General features: G+C 47.7%; 1 protein-coding gene across 2 annotated transcripts in view; it reads left to right on the plus strand.

The window, feature by feature from the left end:
* SLBP (stem-loop histone mRNA binding protein) overlaps nt 1-5,646 on the plus strand; it is a 58,203-nt gene extending 52,557 nt beyond the window's left edge. For both annotated transcript variants that reach the window (XM_063924858.1, XM_063924856.1), the window contains one exon: nt 3,362-5,646. In XM_063924858.1, the coding sequence (XP_063780928.1) occupies nt 3,362-3,463 (102 nt within the window). In that variant the 3' untranslated portion in view covers nt 3,464-5,646. The remainder of the gene's footprint in view (nt 1-3,361) is intronic.
* Nucleotides 5,647-20,791: the final 15,145 nt, after the last annotated feature.

Genomic DNA, 20,791 nt, shown 5'->3' on the forward strand with positions numbered 1-20,791 from the left:
GGTAAGGCCTATTCTAAATCTGAAGTCCTTGAACCTGTACATAAAGAAGTTCAAGTTCAAAATGGAGTCACTCAGAGCAGTGATAGCGAACCTGGAAGAGGGGGACTTTATGGTATCCTTGGACATCAAGGATGCGTATCTCCACGTTCCAATTTACCCCTCACACCAGGGGTACCTCAGGTTCGTTGTACAAAACTGTCACTATCAGTTTCAGACGCTGCCGTTCGGATTGTCCACGGCACCTCGGATCTTTACAAAGGTAATGGCCGAGATGATGATTCTTCTTCGAAGAAAAGGCGTATTAATTATCCCATACTTGGACGATCTCCTAATAAGGGCGAGGTCCAGAGAACAGCTAGAGATGGGATTAGCACTGTCTCAAAAAGTGCTAAAACAGCACGGGTGGATTCTGAATATTCCAAAATCCCAGTTAATGCCGACAACTCGTCTGCTGTTCCTAGGGATGATTCTGGACACGGTTCAGAAAAAGGTTTTTCTCCCGGAGGAAAAAGCCAAGGAGTTATCCGAGCTTGTCAGGAACCTCCTAAAACCAGGAAAGGTGTCTGTACATCAATGCACAAGAGTCCTGGGAAAAATGGTGGCTTCTTACGAAGCAATTCCATTCGGCAGATTCCACGCAAGAATTTTCCAAAGGGATCTGTTGAACAAATGGTCAGGGTCGCATCTTCAGATGCACCTGCGGATAACCCTGTCTCCAAGGACAAGGGTGTCTCTTCTGTGGTGGTTGCAGAGTGCTCATCTATTGGAGGGCCGCAGATTCGGCATACAGGATTGGATCCTGGTGACCACGGACGCCAGCCTGAGAGGCTGGGGAGCAGTCACACAAGGAAGAAACTTCCAGGGAGTATGGACGAGCCTGGAAACGTCTCTTCACATAAACATTCTGGAACTAAGAGCAATATACAATGCTCTAAGCCAGGCAGAACCTCTGCTTCAGGGAAAACCGGTGTTGATCCAGTCGGACAACATCACGGCAGTCGCCCATGTGAACAGACAGGGCGGCACAAGAAGCAGGAGTGCAATGGCAGAAGCTGCAAGGATTCTTCGCTGGGCAGAGAATCATGTGATAGCACTGTCAGCAGTGTTCATCCCGGGAGTGGACAACTGGGAAGCAGACTTCCTCAGCAGACACGATCTTCACCCGGGAGAGTGGGGACTTCATCCAGAAGTCTTCCACAGGCTGGTAACCCGTTGGGAAAGACCAATGGTGGACATGATGGCGTCTCGCCTCAACAAAAAACTGGACAGGTATTGCGCCAGGTCAAGAGATCCGCAGGCAATAGCTGTGGACGCGCTGGTAACGCCTTGGGTGTACCAGTCGGTGTATGTGTTTCCTCCTCTGCCTCTCATACCAAAAGTATTGAGAATTATACGGCAAAGAGGCGTAAGAACGATACTAGTGGTTCCGGATTGGCCAAGAAGGACTTGGTACCCGGAACTTCAAGAGATGATCACGGAAGATCCGTGGCCTCTACCTCTAAGGAGGGACTTGCTTCAGCAGGGTCCCTGTCTGTTTCAAGACTTACCGCGGCTGCGTTTGACGGCATGGCGGTTGAACGCCGGATCCTAAAGGAAAAAGGCATGCCGGAAGAAGTCATTCCTACTTTGATTAAAGCAAGGAAGGAAGTAACCGTGCAACATTATCACCGAATTTGGCGAAAATATGTTGCGTGGTGCGAAGATCGGAGTGCTCCGACGGAGGAATTTCAACTGGGTCGATTCCTACATTTCCTGCAATCAGGATTGTCAATGGGTCTCAAATTGGGATCTATTAAGGTTCAAATTTCGGCCCTGTCGATTTTCTTTCAAAAAGAATTGGCTTCAGTCCCTGAAGTCCAGACCTTTGTTAAGGGAGTGCTGCATATACAGCCTCCTGTGGTGCCTCCAGTGGCACCGTGGGATCTCAATGTGGTTTTGGATTTCCTAAAATCTCATTGGTTTGAACCACTAAAAAAGGTGGATTTGAAATATCTCACATGGAAAGTGACCATGCTTCTAGCCCTGGCTTCTGCCAGGAGAGTGTCAGAATTGGCAGCTTTATCTTACAAAAGCCCATATCTGATTTTCCATTCGGACAGGGCAGAACTGCGGACTCGTCCGCATTTTCTCCCTAAGGTGGTGTCAGCATTTCATCTGAACCAGCCTATTGTAGTGCCTGCGGCTACAAGTGACTTGGAGGACTCCAAGTTACTGGACGTTGTCAGAGCATTAAAAATATATATTGCAAGGACAGCTGGAGTCAGAAAATCTGACTCGTTTATATTGTATGCACCCAACAAGATGGGTGCTCCGGCGTCTAAGCAGACGATTGCTCGTTGGATCTGTAGCACAATCCAACTTGCACATTCTGTGGCAGGCCTGCCACAGCCTAAATCTGTAAAGGCCCACTCCACAAGGAAGGTGGGCTCATCTTGGGCGGCTGCCCGGGGGGTCTCGGCATTACAACTTTGCCGAGCAGCTACGTGGTCAGGGGAGAACACGTTTGTAAAATTTTACAAATTTGATACTCTGGCTAAGGAGGACCTGGAGTTCTCTCATTCGGTGCTGCAGAGTCATCCGCACTCTCCCGCCCGTTTGGGAGCTTTGGTATAATCCCCATGGTCGTTTCAGGAACCCCAGCATCCACTAGGACGATAGAGAAAATAAGATTTTACTTACCGATAAATCTATTTCTCGGAGTCCGTAGTGGATGCTGGGCGCCCATCCCAAGTGCGGATTATCTGCATAAATTGTACATAGTTATTGTTAACTAATTCGGGTTATTGTTGAAGGAAGCCATCTTTCAGAGGCTCCGCTGTTATCATACTGTTAACTGGGTTTAGATCACAAGTTGTACGGTGTGATTGGTGTGGCTGGTATGAGTCTTACCCGGGATTCAAAATCCTCCCTTATTGTGTACGCTCGTCCGGGCACAGTACCTAACTGGAGTCTGGAGGAGGGTCATGGGGGGAGGAGCCAGTGCACACCACCTGATCGGAAAAAGCTTTACTTTTTGTGCCCTGTCTCCTGCGGAGCCGCTATTCCCCATGGTCCTTTCAGGAACCCCAGCATCCACTACGGACTCCGAGAAATAGATTTATCGGTAAGTAAAATCTTATTTTCATAGAAGTGCATTCGGCAGAGAATGGAGTACTCGTTAGGGGTTGATCAGGGCTGAAACCAAATGAGCGGCTGGTGGCTTGTTTGGTATTGTGAAGAGGTGACGACTGCAGCCAGTCATCTAACATTTGCCCAGCTTCCCATGCAAATAAGGCCTCTAACATTAAGATGTAATGAGAAGGTCGCTGACAAAATGCATGCAAGTTTCTCCTACTTAACCTGTATCATTCTTTCTGTCCAGTTTACAGGCACTCCGACCAAGGTCAGGAAAGTTGACGCTGAGGGAGACTTTGATCTGGACGCTTGTTTGCAAGATACAGGGGATGCCCAATGGCTGAACTAGGCGATAGTCTGACAAGGTTACAGTTCCTCCAAAGCTCGTATGCACTGTACATAAGTGTTTCCTGTAAATTCCCAGCGGATGGCGCTCCTACCTGTTCTGCAGACTTGCTGGACTCTAACTCCAATCTATTCAAGATATTTGAGCTGGCAGCTATATCTTAAAGCACTTGATAATAGCACAGCGGCAGCATTTAGCTGTGGTCACTGGATGGCAATGCTGGATTAGCAGAATTCAGAGCGGATGCATCTTTTAACTGTCTTTAAAGGACAACATTGCAGAACAGTTTCCTGGTTATGCTTTGTCATTAAACAAGTGGTTTGTCTCAGGTAATCTTAAAACATTAGTTGGCTACTTATGTAGTAGGTTGGTGTTCAGTTCTCGACCTGCTAGCATTATCATACCTTTGCTGTTTGCGGTGTTTTAAAATCGTTTCCCAAAGGAAGACCCCCAAACACTTTCTGCTTTTGGTTTCTTTCTGTTTTTGTTAACAGTTCACCTTTTTGTCTATAGTTTGTGGTTTTTTTAAGAGATTTTACCTTACTAAAAAGTTGCTATTTCAGTCACTCATTGTATAAGAGTCCACATAACGGGAGGGAAGCTGTTAGAATACCGCTAATCGGGATCCCGGCAGTCACAATGCTGACGCTGGAATCTTGACTAGCGGTAAAATGCTAACGTTGGAATCCTGGCGACATGGGCTATTCTTTGGCAAGCCACTGTGCTTGCCCTGCTGCTGGCATAATGGCGGACGGGATCCCATCCGCCGGCCTTTCATACTGATCCCTAATAGACAGACAATAGACAATGGGCAGTGACCAGATAAGTCGGACTATTAAGTTTGGATTTTAAACCCAGAAACTGTTTGACATTTGTCCTTAGCACCTGGTGCTGTTTGTGGCATTTGTCAGCTGTGGCTTGTCAACACTTCAATAAATAACTTGTGAGAACTGATGCTCTGGAAGTGGCAAGATGTAGTTACTCAGATCATAAGTCTAGGTTTAAAGGAAATATAGATTTTTATAGCAGTGTGCACATAATGGGTTTAACTCCCTTTATTATTTTTTTTGGAAACTGTAAATTGAAACCTAAACCATAGGTTGCCTTGTTACAATATAGCATCTTCTTGCAATCGTTCAATGCTTTCTTGTACATGTAATCTATTTCTGCAATAAGGAACCCTCCAGTAATCTGGGATAGTTGGGACTAGATTTCCATGTAATGAAGACTTAATCTTATTGTCCCAAAGACAACCGCAAAGTGATGGCCCTATCTTTCCATTAACATGGCACATTTATTGCTTATCCTGCTGCCCAAATACAGTAGTGACTCATTTGGTAATGAATGTATAAAGGAAGACGTATATTCATTGGGGGAATCCGTTGTTGCACTGGCTGTGCACACTATCTCCTGTCTAAAGTGACAGGAAATTGCAGGGGGTAATTCTATTGTGTTTATATAACACTTGTCTTGCCCAAACAGATGGGATTAGTCATGTAAAACTGCTGAATGTGCTGGGCTTAAAGTGTAAAGTATTTGGGCGCCCAACAGGTCACTTAGCTCATTTCAGATCACCTCTGGAGGCTGCAAGCTGAGTTGTCACTGGCGTTTGTGCCCAAACGTACCAACACTTGTGGCGGGAACAGTAAATGCCTGCTTTCAGGATACAGAAGCCAAAATCCTGGCACACCATGGCTATTCCCACTCGTGCAACCTGAAATGTGCGCACGTCTGCACTTCCGACATCCAAAAAGGAGTCAGGATGTCCAAAGATTGGATTAGCTGTGCAACTGTCACTTATGGGTGGACACGCTACACTGCTGGGTGCCCACAAGAACAATGTAAATCTTCCCCCGCCCCTCGTGTGAGAATTGGGACTAAACTTTTGGACCATATTGTACTACATTGTGGTAGGCCCCATCACTCATACCAGGAATTTCTGCTGGAGCTGGTCTCTAGATCAGGACTGCTAGTCTGGTACTATAGGACTGATAGTGCCGTGCTCACTGCAGGTGCATTTACAACATCTGCGTGCATATATAGCCCATTGTGCAAATTATAAATCTTGATCCACAAATCTGGTAGTTGGAGTGGTGCCCCCTTAGTGTCTACTATATTTCTCTAACGTCCTAGTGGATGCTGGGGACTCCGAAAGGACCATGGGGAATAGCGGCTCCGCAGGAGACTGGGCACAAAGTAAAAGCTTTAGGACTAGCTGGTGTGCACTGGCTCCTCCCCCTATGACCCTCCTCCAAGCCTCAGTTAAGATTTTGTGCCCGAACGAGAAGGGTGCAATCTAGGTGGCTCTCCTGAGCTGCTTAGAGTAAAAGTTTAAATAGGTTTTTTATTTTCAGTGAGACCTGCTGGCAACAGGCTCACTGCATCGAGGGACTAAGGGGAGAAGAAGCGAACTCACCTGCGTGCAGAGTGGATTGGGCTTCTTAGGCTACTGGACATTAGCTCCAGAGGGACGATCACAGGCCCAGCCATGGATGGGTCCCGGAGCCGCGCCGCCGGCCCCCTTACAGATGCTGAAGCAAGAAGAGGTCCATAAATCGGCGGCAGAAGACTTTCCTGTCTTCATAAGGTAGCGCACAGCACTGCAGCTGTGCGCCATTGCTCTCAGCACACTTCACACTTCGGTCACTGAGGGTGCAGGACGCTGGGGGGGGGGCGCCCTGGGAAGCAATGAATTTACCTTATTTGGCAAAAAATACATCACATATAGCTCCTGGGCTATATGGATGTATTTAACCCCTGCCAGTTTTCCAGAAAAAAGCGGGAGAAGAGCCCGCCGTGAAGGGGGCGGGGCCTATCTCCTCAGCACACCGCCATTTTTCCCACACAGCTCCGCTGGTAGGAAGGCTCCCAGAATCTCCCCTGCAACTACAGAAACAGGGTAAAAAAGAGAGGGGGGCACTTATTTGGCAAAATAACAGATATAAGCAGCTATAAGGGATAGACACTTATTGTAAGGTTGTCCCTATACATATATAGCGCTCTGGTGTGTGCTGGCAAACTCTCCCTCTGTCTCCCCAAGGGGCTAAGTGGGTCCTGTCCTCTATCAGAGCATTCCCTGTGTGTGTGCTGGGTGTCGGTACGTGTGTGTCGACATGTATGAGGAGGAAAATGATGTGGAGGCGGAGCAATTGCCTATAATGGTGATGTCACCCCCTAGGGAGTCGACACCTGAATGGATGGCCGTAATTAAGGAATTACGTGACAGTGTCGGCACGTTACAGAAAACTGTTGACGACATGAGACAGCCGGCAGCTCAGTTAGTGCCTGTCCAGGCGTCTCAAACACCGTCAGGGGCTATTAAACGCCCGTTACCTCAGTGGGTCGACACGGACCCAGACACAGACACTGACTCCAGTGTCGACGGTGAAGAAACAAACGTATTTTCCAGTAGGGCCACACGTTACATGATCACGGCAATGAAGGAGGTTTTGCACATCTCTGATACTGCAAGTACCACAAAAAGGGGTATTATGTGGGGTGTGAAAAAACTACCCGTAGTTTTTCCTGAATCAGATGAATTGAATGAAGTGTGTGATGAAGCGTGGGTTACCCCCGACAAAAAACTGCTAATTTCTAAAAAATTATTGGCACTATATCCCTTCCCACCAGAGGTTAGGGCTCGTTGGGAATCACCCCCTAGGGTGGATAAGACGCTCACACGCTTATCAAGACAAGTGGCGTTACCGTCTCCAGAAACGGCCGCCCTTAAGGAGCCAGCAGATAGGAGGCTGGAAAATATCCCTAAAAGTATATACACACATACTGGTGTTATACTGCGACCAGCAATCGCCTCAGCCTGGATGTGCAGTGCTGGGGTGGCTTGGTCGGATTCCCTGACTGAAAATATTGATACCCTGGACAGGGACAATATATTATTGACTATAGAGCATTTAAAGGATGCATTCCTATATATGCGAGATGCACAGAGAGACATTTGCACTCTGGCATCAAGAGTAAGTGCGATGTCCATTTCTGCCAGAAGAGGATTATGGACGCGACAGTGGTCAGGGGATGCGGATTCCAAACGGCATATGGAAGTATTGCCGTATAAAGGGGAGGAGTTATTTGGGGGCGGTCTATCGGACCTGGTGGCCACGGCAACGGCTGGGAAATCCACCTTTTTACCCCAAGTCACCTCGCAGCAGAAAAAGATACCGCCTTTTCAGGCTCAGTCCTTTCGTCCCCATAAGGGCAAGCGGGCAAAAGGCCACTCATATCTGCCCCGGGGCAGAGGAAGGGGAAAAAGACTGCAACAGACAGCTTCTTCCCACGACCAGAAGCCCTCCCCCGCTTCTGCCAAGTCCTCAGCATGACGCTGGGGCCTTACAAGCGGACTCAGGCACGGTGGGGGCCCGTCTCAAGAATTTCAGCGCGCAGTGGGCTCACTCGCAAGTGGACCCCTGGATCCTGCAGGTAGTATCTCAGGGGTACAAATTGGAATTCGAGACGTCTCCCCCTCGCCGGGTCCTGAAGTCTGCTTTACCAACGTCTACCCCCGACAGGGAGGCGGTATTGGAAGCCATTCACAAGCTGTATTCCCAGCAAGTGATAATCAAGGTACCCCTCCTACAACAGGGAAAGGGGTATTACTCCACGCTGTTTGTGGTACCGAAGCCGGACGGCTCGGTGAGACCCATTTTAAATCTGAAAGCCTTGAACACTTACATAAAAAGGTTCAAGTTCAAGATAGTCACTCAGAGCAGTGATAGCGAACCTGGAAGAAGGGGACTACATGGTGTCTCTGGACATCAAGGATGCTTACCTCCATGTCCCAATTTGCCCTTCTCACCAAGGGTACCTCAGGTTTGTGGTACAGAACTGTCACTATCAGTTTCAGACGCTGCCGTTTGGATTGTCCACGGCACCCCGGGTCTTTACCAAGGTAATGGCCGAAATGATGATTCTTCTTCGAAGAAAAGGCGTCTTAATTATCCCTTACTTGGACGATCTCCTGATAAGGGCACGGTCCAGAGAACAGTTAGAGGCCGGAGTAGCACTATCTCACCAGGTGTCAGTGCATCAGTGCACAAGGGTCCTGGGAAAGATGGTGGCTTCTTACGAAGCGATTCCATTCGGCAGATTCCACGCAAGAACTTTTCAGTTGGATCTGCTAGACAAATGGTCCGGATCGCATCTTCAAATGCATCAGCGGATAACCCTGTCTCCAAGGACAAGGGTGTCTCTCCTGTGGTGGTTACAGAGTGCTCATCTCCTAGAGGGCCGCAGATTCGGCATTCAGGATTGGGTCCTGGTGACCACGGATGCCAGCCTGAGAGGCTGGGGAGCAGTCACACAGGGAAAAAATTTCCAGGGCTTGTGGTCAAGCATGGAAACGTCACTTCACATAAATATCCTGGAACTAAGGGCCATTTACAATGCCCTAAGTCAGGCAAGGCCTCTGCTTCAGGGTCAGCCAGTATTGATCCAGTCGGACAACATCACGGCAGTCGCCCACGTAAACAGACAGGGCGGCACAAGAAGCAGGAGGGCAATGACGGAAGTGTCAAGGATTCTTCGCTGGGCGGAAAATCATGTGATAGCACTGTCAGCAGTGTTCATTCCGGGAGTGGACAACTGGGAAGCAGACTTCCTCAGCAGACACGATCTTCACCCGGGGGAGTGGGGACTTCACCCAGAAGTCTCCCACATGATTGTAAACCGTTGGGAAAAACCAAAGGTGGACATGATGGCGTCTCGCCTCAACAAAAAACTGGACAGATATTGCTCCAGGTCAAGGGACCCTCAGGCAATAGCTGTGGACGCTCTGGTAACACCGTGGGTGTACCGGTCAGTGTATGTGTTCCCTCCTCTTCCTCTCATACCAAAAGTACTGAGAACCATAAGAAGGAGAGGAGTAAAGACTATACTCGTGGCTCCGGATTGGCCAAGAAGGACTTGGTACCCGGAAATTCAAGAGATGCTCACGGAAGACCCGTGGCCTCTACCTCTAAGACAGGACCTGCTCCAGCAGGGACCATGTCTGTTCCAAGACTTACCGCGGCTGCGTTTGACGGCATGGCGGTTGAACGCCGGATCCTGAAGGAAAAAGGCATTCCGGATGAAGTCATCCCTACCCTGATCAAAGCCAGGAAGGATGTAACCGTACAACATTATCACCGTATTTGGCGTAAATATGTTGCGTGGTGCGAGGCCAGGAAGGCCCCTACGGAGGAATTTCAACTGGGTCGATTCCTGCATTTCCTGCAAACAGGACTGTCTATGGGCCTCAAATTAGGGTCCATTAAGGTTCAAATTTCGGCCCTGTCAATATTCTTCCAAAAAGAACTAGCTTCTGTTCCTGAAGTTCAGACGTTTGTCAAGGGAGTACTGCATATACAGCCTCCTTTTGTGCCTCCAGTGGCACCTTGGGATCTCAATGTAGTGTTGGGATTTCTAAAATCACATTGGTTTGAACCACTCACCACTGTGGACTTGAAATATCTCACAAAGTGGTAATGCTGTTAGCCCTGGCTTCAGCCAGGCGTGTATCAAAATTGGCGGCTTTATCCTATAAAAGCCCTTACCTAATTTTTCATACGGACAGGGCAGAATTGAGGACTCGTCCTCAATTTCTCCCTAAGGTGGTTTCAGCATTTCACTTAAACCAACCTATTGTGGTGCCTGCGGCTACTAGGGACTTGGAGGATTCCAAGTTGCTGGACGTAGTCAGGGCCCTGAAAATATATGTTTCCAGGACGGCTGGAGTCAGAAAATCTGACTCGCTGTTTATCCTGTATGCACCCAACAAGCTGGGTGCTCCTGCTTCTAAGCAGACGATTGCTCGTTGGATTTGTAGTACAATTCAGCTTGCACATTCTGTGGCAGGCCTGCCGCAGCCAAAATCTGTAAAAGCCCATTCCACACGGAAAGTGGGCTCATCTTGGGCGGCTGCCCGAGGGGTCTCGGCTTTACAACTTTGCCGAGCAGCTACTTGGTCAGGGGCAAACACGTTTGCTAAATTCTACAAATTTGATACCCTGGCTGAGGAGGACCTGGAGTTCTCTCATTCGGTGCTGCAGAGTCATCCGCACTCTCCCGCCCGTTTGGGAGCTTTGGTATAATCCCCATGGTCCTTTCGGAGTCCCCAGCATCCACTAGGACGTTAGAGAAAATAAGAATTTACTTACCGATAATTCTATTTCTCATAGTCCGTAGTGGATGCTGGGCGCCCATCCCAAGTGCGGATTGTCTGCATTACTTGTACATAGTTATTGTTACAAAAATCGGGTTATTGTTGTTGTGAGCCATCTTTTCAGAGGCTCCTTCTGTTATCATACTGTTAACTGGGTTCAGATCACAAGTTGTACGGTGTGATTGGTGTGGCTGGTATGAGTCTTACCCGGGATTCAAAATCCTTCCTTATTGTGTACGCTCGTCCGGGCACAGTATCCTAACTGAGGCTTGGAGGAGGGTCATAGGGGGAGGAGCCAGTGCACACCAGCTAGTCCTAAAGCTTTTACTTTGTGCCCAGTCTCCTGCGGAGCCGCTATTCCCCATGGTCCTTTCGGAGTCCCCAGCATCCACTACGGACTATGAGAAATAGAATTATCGGTAAGTAAATTCTTATTTTTTATTATTGTACCCCTCTAAGGGTATGCCATTTACCTGTTCTATCTGTACTAATAGATACGGGTGTGCCCCATTAACTTTGTTGGCAAGTTACACACCTTAACACTGTGTCAATCCACACAATATGAAATTGGTTTTCAACACAGTAGCTGGTCAGTCTTGTACCCGGCCAATGTGGTACTCTAAGCTGCATTGATATTCCATTCTGCAATGTGCACAATACTGGCCACATGTCGCTACAAATCAGATATTTGGGTTGCACAACCATAACCCTTTTCTACGTGGCAGAATTGATACTTTTAGCTGCCTGCATGGCTTTTATGTCTCGAGCAGTCTAGAACGTATTAAGGTAGATACGAAGTATGCTGTAAACTTTACAAGCCACCTCTCCTGAAACATAACATTGCTTGTCAGGGAAAACTCTTCACAATGATTTGGTAACACTGCTTCGCTGTGGACTGTAACATTGGTTTATGAAAGCTGCATGGTCAGTACTAGGATGTGTGAGCAGATTCCGACTCAGTGTATATAGTCTGCTTCAATGTATATATCTGCTTGCTGTGATTTTTTGATACTGCATATATTTAAATGACTTTTTCTAAAAAAAATAGTAATGCTTGATGTACAATTACTGTAAATGTTCCCATTGTACATGTTCCTTTGTTACAGACTTTCACAATAAAACTACTGTCATTTCTGTCTCGCATTTTATGATGGTATAGCAATGCCTCTTGCCTCAAAATTGATGCCCTTTTTTGGGGGTTTTAAGAGTGTAATCTCAATGTATGGTAGCTGCCAAAATAAACGTATGGTGGCTTGGTAAATTTGGCAAGAAACAAATAAGCACTTCCCTGCGCTAGATGTATTACAGCTGCAAATATAGATATTTCTCTATCGTCCTTGTGGATGCTGGGGTTCCTGAAAGGACCATGGGGAATAGCGGCTCCGCAGGAGACAGGGCACAAAAAGTAAAGCTTTCCGATCAGGTGGTGTGCACTGGCTCCTCCCCCTATGACCCTCCTCCAGACTCCAGTTAGATTTTTGTGCCCGGCCGAGAAGGGTGCAATCTAGGTGGCTCTCCTAAAGAGCTGCTTAGAGAAAGTTTAGCTTAGGTTTTTTATTTTACAGTGAGTCCTGCTGGCAACAGGATCACTGCAACGAGGGACTTAGGGGAGAAGGAGTGAACTCACCTGCGTGCAGGATGGATTGGCTTCTTGGCTACTGGACATCAGCTCCAGAGGGACGATCACAGGTACAGCCTGGATGGTCACCGGAGCCGCGCCGCCGGCCCCCTTGCAGATGCTGAAGTAAGAAGAGGTCCAGAATCGGCGGCTGAAGACTCCTGCAGTCTTCTAAAGGTAGCGCACAGCACTGCAGCTGTGCACCATTTTCCTCTCAGCACACTTCACACGGCAGTCACTGAGGGTGCAGGGCGCTGGGAGGGGGGCGCCCTGGGAGGCAAATGAAAACCTTTTTTGGCGAAAAATACCTCACATATAGCCCCCAGAGGCTATATGGAGATATTTAACCCCTGCCAAGATTCACTAAATAGCGGGAGACGAGCCCGCCGAAAAAGGGGCGGGGCCTATCTCCTCAGCACACAGCGCCATTTTCTCTCACAGAAAGCCTGGAGAGAAGGCTCCCAGGCTCTCCCCTGCACTGCACTACAGAAACAGGGTTAAAACAGAGAGGGGGGGCACTGATTTTGGCGATATTGAGATATATATAAAGATGCTATAAGGGAAAACACTTATATAAGGTTGTCCCTATATAATTATAGCGTTTTGGTGTGTGCTGGCAAACTCTCCCTCTGTCTCCCCAAAGGGCTAGTGTGGGTCCTGTCCTCTGTCAGAGCATTCCCGGTGTGTGTGCTGTGTGTCGGTACGTGTGTGTCGACATGTATGAGGACGATGTTGGTGAGGAGGCGGAGAAATTGCCTGTAATGGTGATGTCACTCTCTAGGGAGTCGACACCGGAATGGATGGCTTATTTAGGGAATTACGTGAGAATGTCAACACGCTGCAAGGTCGGTTGACGACGTGAGACGGCCGACAAACTATTAGTACCGGTCCAGGCGTCTCAGAAACACCGTCAGGGGCGTTAAAAACGCCCATTTACCTCAGTCGGTCGACACAGACACGGACACTGAATCCAGTGTCGACGGTGAATAAACAAACGTATTTCTCATTAGGGCCACACGTTAAGGGCAATGAAGGAGGTGTTGCATATTTCTGATACTACAAGTACCACAAAAAAGGGTATTATGTGGGAGTGAAAAAACTACCTGTAGTTTTTCCTGAATCAGATAAAATAAAATGAAGTGTGTGATGATGCGTGGGGTTACCCCGATAGCAAATATTGGCGTTATACCCTTTCCCGCCAGAAATTAGGGCGCGTTGGGAAACACCCCTTAGGGTGATAAGGCGCTCACACGCTTATCAAGTGGCGTTACCGTCTCCAGATACGGCCGCCCTCAAGGAGCCAGCTGATAGGAAGCTGGAAAGATATCCTAAAAAGTATATACACACATACGGTGGTTATACTGCGACCAGCGATCGCCATCAGCCTGGAGATGCAGTGCTGGGTTGGCTTGGTCGGATTCCCTGACTGAAAATATTTTATTCATATAGAGCATTTAATAGGATGCATTCTATATATATGTACGTGAGATGCACAGAGGGATATTTGCTCTCTGGCATCAAGATAAGTACGTTGTCCATATCACCCAGAAGATGTCATGGACACGACAGTGGTCAGGTGATACAGATCCCATACGGCACATGGAAGTATTGCCGTATAAAGGGAAGGAGTTAGTTGGGGTCGGTCCATCGGACCTGGGGACCACGGCAACAGCTGGGAAATCCAACCTTTTTACCCCAAGTTACATCTCAGCTGAAAAAGACACCGTCTTTTCAGCCTCAATCCTTCCTTTCCCATGAGGGCATGCAGGCAAAAGGCCAGTCATATCTGCCCAGACATAGAGGTAAGGGAAGTAGACTGCAGCAGGCAGCCCCTTCCCAGGAAAAGAAGCCCTCCACCGCGTCTGCCAAGTCCCCAGCATGACGCTGGGGCCATGCAAGCGGACTCAAGGTGGGGGGGTAGTCTCAAGAGTCTCAGCGCGCAGTGGGATCACTCGCAGGTTGACCCCTAGATAGTACAAGTATTATCCCAGGGGTACAGATTGGAGAGTCGAGACATCTTCTCCTCGCAGGTTTCTGAAGTCTGCTTTACCAACGGCTCCCTCCGACAGGGAGGCAGCATTGGAAACAATTCACAAGCTGTATATCCAGCAGGTGATAATCAAAGTACCCCTCCTACAACAAGGAAAAGGGTATTATTTTTCCACACTATATTGTGGTACTGACGCCAGACGGCTTGGTGAGACATAGTCTAAACTGAAATCTTTGAACACTTACATAAAAGGTTCAAATCGAGATGGAGTCACTCAGAGCAGTGATAGCGAACCGGAAAAAAGGGGACTATATGGTGTCCCTGGACTTCAAGGATTACCTCCATGTCCAAATTTGCCCTTCTCAACAAGGGTACCTCTGGTTCGTGGTACAGAACTGTCAATATCAGTTTCAGACGATGCCGTTTGAATTATCCACGGCACCCCGGGCCTTTTACCAAGGTAATGGCCGAAAAGATGTTTCTTCAAAGAAAAAAGGCATCTAAATTATCCCTTACTTGGACGATATCCTGAAAAGGGCAAGTTCCAGAGAACAGTTGGAGGTCGGAAGAGCACTATCTAAAGTAGTTCTACGACAGCACGACTGGATTCTAAATATTCCAAGAATCGCAGCTGTTTTCCGACGATACGTCTGCTGTTCCTAGGAATGATTCTGGGCATAGTCCAGAAAAAGGTGTTCCTCCGGGAGGAAAAAGCCAAGGAGTTATTCGACCTAGTCAGAAACCTCCTAAAACCAGGCCAAGTATCAGTGCATCAATGCACAGGAGTCCTGGGAAAAAGGGTGGCTTCTTACGAAGCGATTCCATTCGGCAGATCTCAGGGGATTTGCTGGACGAATGGTCCGGATCGCATTTTCAGATGCATCAGCGGATAATCCTGTCTCCAAGGACAAGGGTGTCTCTTCTGTGGGCAGCACACTCAGCATTCAGGACTGTGTTCTGGGGACCACGGATACCAGCCTGAGAGGCTGGGGAGTAGTCACACAGGGAAAAAATTTCCAAGGAAGTGTGGTCAAGTCTGGAGACTTCTCTCCACATGAATATACTGGAGCTAAGGGAAATTTACAATGCTCTGAGCCTAGGAAGACTCCTGCTTCAAAGTCAACCGGTGCTGATCCAGTAGGACATCATCATGGCGGTCGCCCACGTTATCAGACGGGGCGACACAAGAAGCAGGAGGGCAATGACAGCAAGGATTCTTCGCTGGGCGGAAAATCATGTGATAACACTGTCAGCAGTGTTCATTCCGGGAGTGGGCAACTGGGAAGATTTTCTCAGCATAAATGAATTCCACCCGGAAAAGTGGAAACTTAATCTGGAAGTTTCCACATGATTGTAAACCGTTGGGAAAGACCAAAGGTGGTTATGATGGCGTCCCACCTGAAGCGCCAGGTCAAGAGACACTCGGGCAATAGCTGGGACGCTCTGGTAACACTGTCGGTGTACCAGTCGGTGTATGTGTTCCATCCTCTGCTTTTCATACCCAATGTATTGAAAATGATAGGAAGGAGAGGAGTAAGAACTATACTCGTGGCTCCGGTTTGGCCAAGAAGGACTTGGTTCCCGGAACTTCAAGAGATACTAAGAAGGGTCTTGATTCGGCAAGAACCGTGTCTGTTCCGGGACTTACCGCAGCTGCGTTGACGCCAAGGCGGGTGAACGCCGGATCCTAAGGGAAAGAGGCATTCCGGAAGAGGTCATCCCTACCCTGGTCAGAGCCAGGAAGGAGGTGACCGCACAACATTATCACCACTTAGGTGAAAATATGTGCCAGGGTGTGAGTCCAGGAAGGCTCCACGGAAGAATTTCAACTAGGTTAATTTCTACATTTCCTGCAAACAGGAGTGTCTATGGGTCTCAAATTGGGTCCATTAAGGTTCAAATTTCGGCCTGTTGATTTTCTTCCAGAAAGAAATTGGCTTCAGTTCCTGAAGTCCAGAAGTTGTTAAGGGAGTACTGCATATACAGCCCCTTTTGATGTCTCCAGTGGCACTGGGCGATCTCAACGTAGTTTTGGGATTCCTAAAAAATCACATTGGTTTAAACAACTCAAATCTGTGGATTTGATATATCTCACATGGAAAATGACCATGCTGTTGGTCCTGGCCTCGGCCAGGCGAGTGTCAGAATTGGCGGCTTTATCTCACAAAGCCATATCTGATTGTCCATTCGGACAGAGCAAAGCTGCGGACTCGTCCCCAGTTTCTCCTTAAGGTGGTGTCAGCGTTTCACCTGAACCAGCTTATTGTGGTACCTGCGGCTACTAGGGACTTGGAGGACTCCAAGTTGCTGGATGTTATCAGGGCCCTGAAAATATAGTTTCCAGGTTGGCTGGAGTCAGGAAATCTGACTTGCTGTTTATCCTGTATGCACCCAACAATGCTGGGTGCTTCTGCTTCTAAGCAGTCGATTGCTCGTGGGATTGGTAGCACAATTCAACTTGCACATTCTGTGGCAGGCCTGCCACAGTCTAAATCTGTTAAGGCCCATTCCACAAGGAAGGTGGGCTCATCTTGGGCGGCTGCCCGAGGGGTCTCGGCATTACAACTTTGCCGAGCAGCTACGTGGTCGGGGGAGAACACGTTTGTAAAATTCTACAAATTTGATACCCTGGCAAAAGAGGACCTGGAGTTCTCTCATTCGGTGCTGCAGAGTCATCCGCACTCTCCCGCCCGTTTGGGAGCTTTGGTATAATCCCCATGGTCCTTTCAGGAACCCCAGCATCCACAAGGACGATAGAGAAAATAAGAATTTACTTACCGATAATTCTATTTCTCGGAGTCCGTAGTGGATGCTGGGCGCCCATCCCAAGTGCGGATTATCTGCAATACTTGTACATAGTTATTGCTAACTAAATCGGGTTATTGTTGTTGTGAGCCATCTTTTCAGAGGCTCCGCTGTTATCATACTGTTAACTGGGTTCAGATCACAGGTTGTACAGTGTGATTGGTGTGGCTGGTATGAGTCTTACCCGGGATTCAAAATTCCTCCCTTATTGTGTACGCTCGTCCGGGCACAGTACCTAACTGGAGTCTGGAGGAGGGTCATAGGGGGAGGAGCCAGTGCACACCACCTGATCGGAAAGCTTTACTTTTTGTGCCCTGTCTCCTGCGGAGCCGCTATTCCCCATGGTCCTTTCAGGAACCCCAGCATCCACTACGGACTCCGAGAAATAGAATTATCGGTAAGTAAATTCTTATTATTCCGGATTTATCTACCGGAAAAACAACAATGTCACAATGTAAAAGGTTATATCATATGCGCTACAACACTTGATGGGTATATAAACACAAAATGTCAGACCGGTTTGTTTTCGAGTGTCCCAAAGATCGCAATTGCAGTCTCAATATGATTTCTCCATGAACAGGTACATGTGAAAGAAAAAACAAAAACAAAAATCTCCAATGTGTAGTAGTTCTTTTCAAAATGTGAGGAATATGGCGTAACTAAAGGGTATCGATTACCCACTCCTTTGTGTCTTTATATGGTATAATGGGACCACCCGGAGAGTTTTGATTAAAAACACAGAATGCTCACTTTCTTGCTTACTTTATAATACATGAACGAACTCCTATAAAGGTTTCTTTCAATTTTTCCAAAGAGCACCCTTTTCACTTTCTTTTATAGATCTCTCTCAACAATGGTATATAAAGAGAAAAATTCCAATGTGTAATGGTTCTCCTGAACCTTGTATTATAGGTAAATGAGATATACGGGTGATATTATGACCCTTTCTCCTTTGTGTCTTATGAGTTTTTAAAGGACCACCTGAATTGTGTGATGGATCACAAATACAGAAGCTTACTTTTGCTTACATAAACACAGGCAGGTATACGCATATAAAGGTATCTTTTAGACTTGTGTGAAATCCACAAAAACAGGTATCTTCTAACATGACATGCTTACACGTATGCTTACTTGAAGTGTGCAGGGTATGTTCCTATAGCGGTTTCTTTCAATCACCTCTGTCTGTTATCTCCACCAAAAACCAGCCGTTTTGTAGTAAAAAAACGGATTGATTGGTTACAAAATACAAATTAAAACAAAAAAATAAAAATGAGATCGAGGGTCACCCTATTTAGGCAGATGTAAGAATCCCAGCAGAAGGTGGGAAACACAAAGGGGCCCAGATGTTCTCACCAATTCTGCTGGGTGCCAAAAAAATGAAGGTTACCAGGTTCTCACTGAAAGCATGCCACCAACGCATTTCGACTACTCTAGTCTTCCTAAGGGTGATGTTGGTGGTGGGATCCCAGAGCAATCTATTTAAGCTCTGGCTGGTCCCACCCCTTTTCAAATAATTGGTGGAGATGGGCTAAAATTTAGATATATAACACATTATACAAATGATGATATTCCTGGTACAGAGGAGGTATAAAATACTAAGAATAACTTGCATAGAGATTAAAAACAGCCTAGATTGATTGTTTCGCCGTTAATAGTGGTTGCCATGGGGACCCGGACTTGAACCAATAAAATGCTCTATTGCATGGAAAACTAGAGGTAACAATAAAGTTCTCTAGTGACAGGGGGGTTCGTGGAACGCATTCTCCGGGTTTGCGCCTCAAACACCGGAAGTGCGGGTGACGTGTTTCCTCTACACGTCCGCAAATTACAGAGCGTGGTGGGGCTTACAATTACATCCGGTAGCGCGGGGTGATGTATTTCCTATACACATCTGCAGTTAGGGCTTAGAATTACATCTGGAACGCATGCCAAAGACCTGCGTTCCAGATACTGGAAATGTGAATAACATGTACCTGTTCATGGAGAAATCATATTGAGACTGCAATTGCGATCTTTGGGACACTCGAAAACAAACCGGTCTGACATTTTGTGTTTATACCCATCAAGTGTTGTAGCGCATATGATATAACCTTTTACATTGTGGCTTGGTAAATTTGCCACTTTCAATATGGTTCTGAATTTTTTCTTTCCTCCTATTGGATGACAATAGATGGTAGGTAGGTATGTCAGTCTGCTCCCCTCTCCTACCCAGATGGGAAGTTGAGGTCTTAGAACATTTCTTCTTCATCCACTAGGGGACACTGGAGAGCAGTTACAATGGGGATATAGTAGGCAGTAACTGGGACCTCGCACTTTAAAACTTTAACAATGTGTCTAGCGCCTCCCCTACTATGTTTCCCCTCCAAGCCAGTCTTTTGTGCCCAAGGGAGATGGTCACTCTTGGGATTACTCCTGAAGATTTTTTTTTTTACACTCCAGACTGGCAGCTCTGCCAGTCTGCACCACTGGAGCTGCCGGCGGGGTCTCATCGCAGTTGTGTGCGGCTTGGGATGGATCCTCGGCTGAAGAGACTCGAGATGGCAGGACACTGCAGCGTGTTGGGGACCACTCCATCAGCACATCAGACCGGCGGAGGTAACTATTACCCCTGTCCGCGGCTCACATTGCCATAATTAAGCCCCACCCCCTGCCATAATGGGGGGGTGGAGCTTAATACTGCTATGTGCTCCCGGCGTCTCTCCGCGCGCAGGTGGCCATCTTCCAATGCTGCACAGAGGTACAGCAGCTTCATCCCAGGACACTGGGCAGTTTCAGTGGGGTGTTTGGTGGGGCACTACAGAATCATGAGGCACCTGTAATTTACTGAACGTGCCTGTCACTGCACGGTGGCGTACAGGACAGGTGTGGCTGTGTTAAAGGTGCTTCCATGGCTGGAAAGGGTTCCAAGGCAGCACAGCAAGTTTTTCAATGTCAGGAATGTTCTGCAATGTTCACTCAGACAGTGAGAATTCCCTGTAATGTGAGGATTGTGGGTCTGAACCATCTGCTCAGCCCTCATCACAGCTGCAGAGCACTCCTGTTTCGATAACACAGCTTACAGAAGTTATGTCGCTGTTATCTAACTAGAACTGAAGGCTTCTTGGGAAAATAGAGGCGGCCCGGTTCCAACAGCTTGTCCCGATGCCTGTGCTGGAACCAGCATGGGCCCGGTCTCTGGCAAAATCAGTTGAAGGGCTCTCTAAGGCAGTGCTCCCTACCCAGGCCCAGTCCTTAACTTCCCCTCCCCAGGTTTCAAAAAAAGAGGTTGCCAGCCTCCGTGACTTACGATGATATGCAATATCAATCCTGTCCAGATGCTTGGGTCAGGGATCTTATCCCTTGCGGTTACAAACTATTTTCAAACCCAACCGCCTCAGCGTTTCTTCACCACGGGTTTGCCAGTTTCCGACGACGGAAGAGTCGCCTTGCAGGAGGTGGTCCAGAAACATCTGTCCGCAAAGGTACTGATCACTGTTCCCTCACCTAATCGGAAACAGGGCTATTACTCAAGCCTGTTTCTCGTACCGAAGCCCGACTGCTTGGTCAGGCCAATTCTGAACTTGAAGGATCTCAATCCGTTTTTGAGGATATTCAAATTCAAGATGGAGTCTCTTCAGTTGGTTATTGCTGGGTTGGAGCAAAACGAGTTTATGGCATCCTTGGGCATCAAAGATGCATACTTACATGTTCCCCTTTGGCTTCCTCATCAGGCTTTTCTCCGGTTTGCGATACAGGACGCTCATTTCCAGTTCCAGGCCCTTCCGT

This window comes from Pseudophryne corroboree, chromosome 1 (assembly GCF_028390025.1).
Source record: "Pseudophryne corroboree isolate aPseCor3 chromosome 1, aPseCor3.hap2, whole genome shotgun sequence".
Lineage (NCBI taxonomy): Eukaryota > Metazoa > Chordata > Amphibia > Anura > Myobatrachidae > Pseudophryne > Pseudophryne corroboree.